Source organism: Nicotiana sylvestris, chromosome 8 (genome assembly GCF_000393655.2).
Source record: "Nicotiana sylvestris chromosome 8, ASM39365v2, whole genome shotgun sequence".
Classification (NCBI taxonomy): domain Eukaryota; kingdom Viridiplantae; phylum Streptophyta; class Magnoliopsida; order Solanales; family Solanaceae; genus Nicotiana; species Nicotiana sylvestris.
The window spans coordinates 189,378,959-189,384,250 of NC_091064.1; the positions used below are offsets into that span (position 1 = coordinate 189,378,959).

Here is a 5,292-nt window from a genome sequence, read left to right on the forward strand (position 1 = left end):
TGGTGAACAAGGTTCTTTTACCCCGTGCTGAGAGAAGGTCCATTACTTCCAAATCTGACTTGTATCTGATGGAAGCACTGGATGGGTTTAAAGCTGTAAACTTTCCTGCCATCATGATTGAGCACATGCAGAAGGTGACAACTTTCAAGGATGGAAACCATGGTCTTCAATATGGATTTCTTATCGTGCACGTCTTCAAGTTCTTCAAAGTGCCTTGGGACAGTCTATAGTAGGGACCAAGAAGCAGACCTTCTCTCAAACTACTTTGGAGGAATGCGAGTGTATCGAAAAGAATGGAGGGGTCGGCAACACTTCGACAATCTCTTAGCCCATCAATGCTCAAAATAGTGCTACTGAGGAGATTCGAAAGTTGAAGGCAAGGAATGCCATACTGGAGAGTCAGCTCGTCTGACTAAAGAAAATGCATCTCAGAGAACAAGTGGAGTACCTGAAGGAGAAACTGCTCACCGAGCAAATGTCAGTGAATGCCCAAATAGATCTAGTTCTCAATACCCTTGCTGCAGCCTCCAAGCCCCTTCCTCCTAGTGTCCTTTAGGCAGCCCTTCAGTGACTAGTTTCTGGATTATTCTGTTTTTGTTTTGATGACTTTGGCAGTTGTTTTTGTTTCTTTTTGTGGTGTGGATGGGATGCACTTTTACTACTCCCGCTGATAACAGTCCAATATCTGCCTTTGCTGTATAGTAGAGGCATATGTTTTATAAAAACTATCATCTTTTCTTGTTTAATGCTTATGCTTCTCTGTTTCTCTTTTCTATCATGTTGTGTGCACATATGTGACATGAGTTAGCTAGGCTAGACTTCTTTATGCGGATTGCTTGCTTGTGTATTTTTAATGATGCCAAAAGGGGGAAATATAATTGAAACAAGGATCTGATTAAGGGGGAAGCATAGAGTCAGGGGAAATTGTGAGGTTCATGTTGCTTCATCTGGTTAATTTTGCTCTAAACGTGTGTTATCAATTTCTAAGTTTGTCATCATCAAAAGGGGGGAAATTGATGGGTTTACAATGTCTTAGTATTATGTTTTGATGATCTAACAAACTTACTATCAAAGAACCAGATATGGAACCTAACACACTTGGTACACAACTCAAATCAACAGATTCCAGCTAATGTGAACTGCTACAACTTCAGAAGATAGAGAATCAACACAGGGACCTGATTAAGATCATACTCAAAAGAGGCTCATCAACAGCAAACATAGAGATGCCTAGCCACCCATCAATTCTTGCTCATATTGACTAACCTACCTCGTTACTGACTCATAACTCTTTCGAACAAAATTTCTCACCAGTATGTACCATGTGACATTATTGGGAATGAAACCAACAGCTATGCCTCTAGTAAGCAGGGTATAAGCATCATCAAGCATGTGCATTTTACAATAGGAAGAAATCAAGGTGTTATAAGTGAAAGTATCAGCACAAACTCCTTCAACTTCTAATTTTTCAAAGAGGTTGTGAGCTTCTCGAATTCGACCATTGTTACAAAAGCCATTTATCAGACTGTTGTACGTGACTATATCAGGTGTCAATCCACGATGTACCAGGTCTCTCAGAAACTCAAGGGCATTTTGAACCTTCCCTATTCTACAAAAGCCATTGACCAAGATGTTGCGTGTTACATGATTAGGTTTTATTCCCTTTGTCAGCATTTCTTCAAAAAGTCCAACTGCTCTCTCAATTGCTCCATCATTACAAAGTGCTTTTACGAGGCCATTGTATGTGATTTCATCAAGGGGACATCCTCTGAATAGCATATCATTCACAAGCTTAAGCGCCTCTTGGGTTTTACCTTTCCTCAAGAAAGCATGAATCAATGTGTTGTAGGTAACTGTATTGGCAATAACTCCCTCAAGGAACATATCTCGATACATCCCCAATGCTTCACCCATCTTGTCTACCTTGCAAAAACCTGAAATCAAAGCATTGAATGTGAAAATGTCTGGTTTACATCCTTTGCTTGACATATCACCAAAAATTTCTAATGCCTGTTGAATCATTCCTTGTTTACACAAAGCTGATATAAGAGAGTTAAAACCCACTACATTTAGGCTGAGACCTTTTGCTGACATCTCAGTAACAAGGTCATAAGCTTCCTGTAGACGGCCAGCCTTGGAGAAGCCATCAATCAAGGTTGTGTATGTGATCACATTGGGCTGGCAACCATCGGATGACATTTCTTTTACAACTTCATGAGCCGAAGACAAAGATCCCTTCTTGCAAAGACCTCGAATCAGAATGTTGTATGTATAAACATCTGGTTGATAACCTTTAATCAACATGTTCTCATTCAGAATGGCTTTTGCTTCATCAAACCGTCCATTAGTCACATAGCCATTAATCAACATATTAAAGATGATATTATTCTGCTCAGGTGCTTTGTTGAGAAGAACCCTTGCTTCATCAACTTGCCCTGTTCGACATAAAGCATGCATCAGAAAGCCATAAGTTATAGCATCGGGGGTGAAACCTCGGAGAAGCATCCGATCCACCAGTTTTGCAGCCTCATGAATCCTATCAGCTCGACAAAGCCCATGGATAATGTCATTGAAAGTATTGATGTCGGGTATGCAACCCATAAGAAACATCTCCTCCAAAAGTTTCAATGCATCATTTACCCTATCAGACTTTGAAAGTGCACGAATAAGAATCTGGTAAATCACTGAATTTGGTACACACCCATGTTTTGTCATGTCTCTAAGAAGTGAACAAGCAGAGTCTACCTCATTGACTATACATAATGCTTGTATCACTCGAGAAAAAGTGAATACAGAAGGAGAAATACCTTTCCCTAACATTTCATAAAACACATTCGGAGCAACTTTTGGACAATTTTCAGCCAACAGAATATCCAATACTTGATTGTATGACTTAAATGTGGGTTCACAAGAGAAAGTATTCAACATATCCAATAGTATTCTAGTTGCCTGCCCTGGTAAACCAGCTCTTCCATAATGCTTCATTATCACAATAAAGAGGGACTCTTTGAAAACTACCCCTTCATCTTTCATCTGTAATAACAATCTATCTATAATCTTAAATTCCTTGGCAGTCCCAAGTTTGTCAATCAAAGTATAGTAGACATCAAATGAGTGGCAATAGCTCGTCTGGCTACCGGCCCACTGGAATAGCTCCATCGATGTTGGTACATCCAAAGGCAGTGCCAATAATTTATTGAGCTGATACGGGGTAATTTTATTAAGTGATCTTTGGAGTTGCTTGAGGTTAAAAGGCTTAAGCAATCTTTCCCATTCATTCTCGGACTCCGACCCACCACTGCCTTTAGCGTTACCACACTTGTCATCAGTCATACAAGTACAAAATGCAAAAGAAGGATTCTTATACAGAGTTCCTAGCTCTTCACGTATGTGAATCAAAAGTTTCGACCTTTTCAGCATACCTTCAAATGGGCAGTGCAGAAATTTCAGAAACTAGCCATTATATGTTATTCAGATACTTATTCAAGAATTGCCATGAAAGCTTCTCCAATTTGGTTTATGAATAAACCCATTTTAGCTCCATATTGTAAGCGAAGACATTTCTTTTCCTAAAACATTCAAGAATAAGATAAAAAACCATAAGTACAAAAACAAAAACCAAAGACATATATTAATATTAATAGAAATGGTGGACACAGGAATTGAGGTCCACTAAACCACAGAAACTTGCCAGTCATAACAACGTAAAACCGAACAATATAAGGTAAATATAATAAAAAACAATTGCAGAATAACAATTTATTAGTATCAAACTATCATTCCGAACATAATTTACTTCACTATCGTTCAAACAAGTTTTTGTATAGTGAACACAATCTACAGTATCAATCTCTAGTAAAATTCAATTCAGTTCACAAATCACAATTTTTCTTAATAATGATTCACAAATCACAATTCAAAATCAAATTTTACGCCAAACCAATTTACCAATCCAATTCAATTCAAGTTCAATCACGATTTTCCAAAAATTCAAGTTTCTAAGAGACAAAAGAACTTGTTGATTTCACCAAAAACTTAACGTGATGACTGAAAATTCACAGCACATTGCCCGCCTAGAGTTTTTCTTTTCTTGCAAAATAGCATCTCGGTAAGGGAAAGCTTCAATTTCAAGCAAAATCCATTCTTCTTTCACACAAAAAAAAAAATAGCGAAAACAGAGGATTTTTCATAGAACAAATAGAGTAATGAGAAAGAGTAACAAAGGGAGCTAAATAAAAGTAAAGAAGAATGAAGAAACGCGAACCTTTATTGCTGAATTTGCTACGTATGCAAAGGAGCGTGCACCAAAAGAAACAGCAACACTCAAACGAGCTACTGATTGGAACTTCGAACCGGCGACGGAACCTCGACGGAAAATCGCGACTTGCGACCTTGCAAAATCGATGAATTGGTGGCTGTTTTTTGCTGGTTTTGGAGCTGCTTTTGGGGTGTTTTTTGGGACTGTTTGGTGGCTATTTTTGCTGCACTTTTGGGGTGGGATTTGAGCTGGTTTGAGGTATTTTCTGGTGGAAGAAAGGAGCTGATTTTTGGTGGTTTTGGGGGCTGTTTTCAGCTGAGTTTTGGAGGTTTTGGTGGAAGAAAGGGTTGTTTTGGTGTGTTTTAATGGAAGAAAACAGAGGTCATTGGATAGTAGAGAAAGGCTGTGTTCGATGGCTAGAACTAAGGGAAGGAAGATGAAATGAAAGAAGAGAAGGCAGCAACCCTTTTTTCGTTCCTTTTTCTCTTTTAATTTCTTTTCTTTTAAAGAATAACAAACAAAATTAAAAGAGTATCCTACTAATAGCTTGTTTGGCCAAGCTTATTTTTTGTCAAAAATTGAGGTGTTTGGCTAAGCTTCTGCAAGAAAAAAAAAGTGCTTTTGAGGAGAAGCAGAAACAGTTTTGGAGAAGCAGAAAAAAGTAGCTTCTCTCCAAAAGCATTTTTTTGAGAAGCACTTTTGAGAAAAATACACTTAGAAACAGTTTTTTAAAGCTTGACCAAACACTAATTGTTGCTTAGAAGTATTTTTCAAACTAATTAGCCAAACACAAACTGTTTCTCACCAAAAGTACTTTAAAAAAAAACGTTTCTCAAAATAAACTGATTTTTGCAGCTTGGCCAAACGGGCTATAAATTAAAATAGTGAGGTAAAATATTAACTAACTATGTACCTAGGACAATATAAGAAATTACTGAAAAGACTTAAAAAATACTAACTTATCACAAGAAAAAAATATTTTTTTTTTGTGAATATGTATTCTTTAATTTGTACTACATCATGTATCACAGTAA

The 5,292-nt window shown here is 37.5% G+C and overlaps 1 protein-coding gene across 1 annotated transcript; it reads right to left on the minus strand.

Annotated features, from left to right (window-relative positions):
• Nucleotides 1-875: 875 nt before the first annotated feature.
• On the minus strand, nt 876-4,729 carry LOC104238512 (pentatricopeptide repeat-containing protein At5g64320, mitochondrial). Its single transcript, XM_009792885.2, has 2 exons — nt 4,265-4,729; nt 876-3,569 (listed from the first exon to the last, which is right to left on the minus strand). Exon 2 carries the CDS (start codon nt 3,418-3,420, stop codon nt 1,267-1,269), a length of 2,154 nt encoding a protein of 717 aa, XP_009791187.2. The 5' UTR covers nt 3,421-3,569; nt 4,265-4,729; the 3' UTR covers nt 876-1,266.
• Nucleotides 4,730-5,292: the final 563 nt, after the last annotated feature.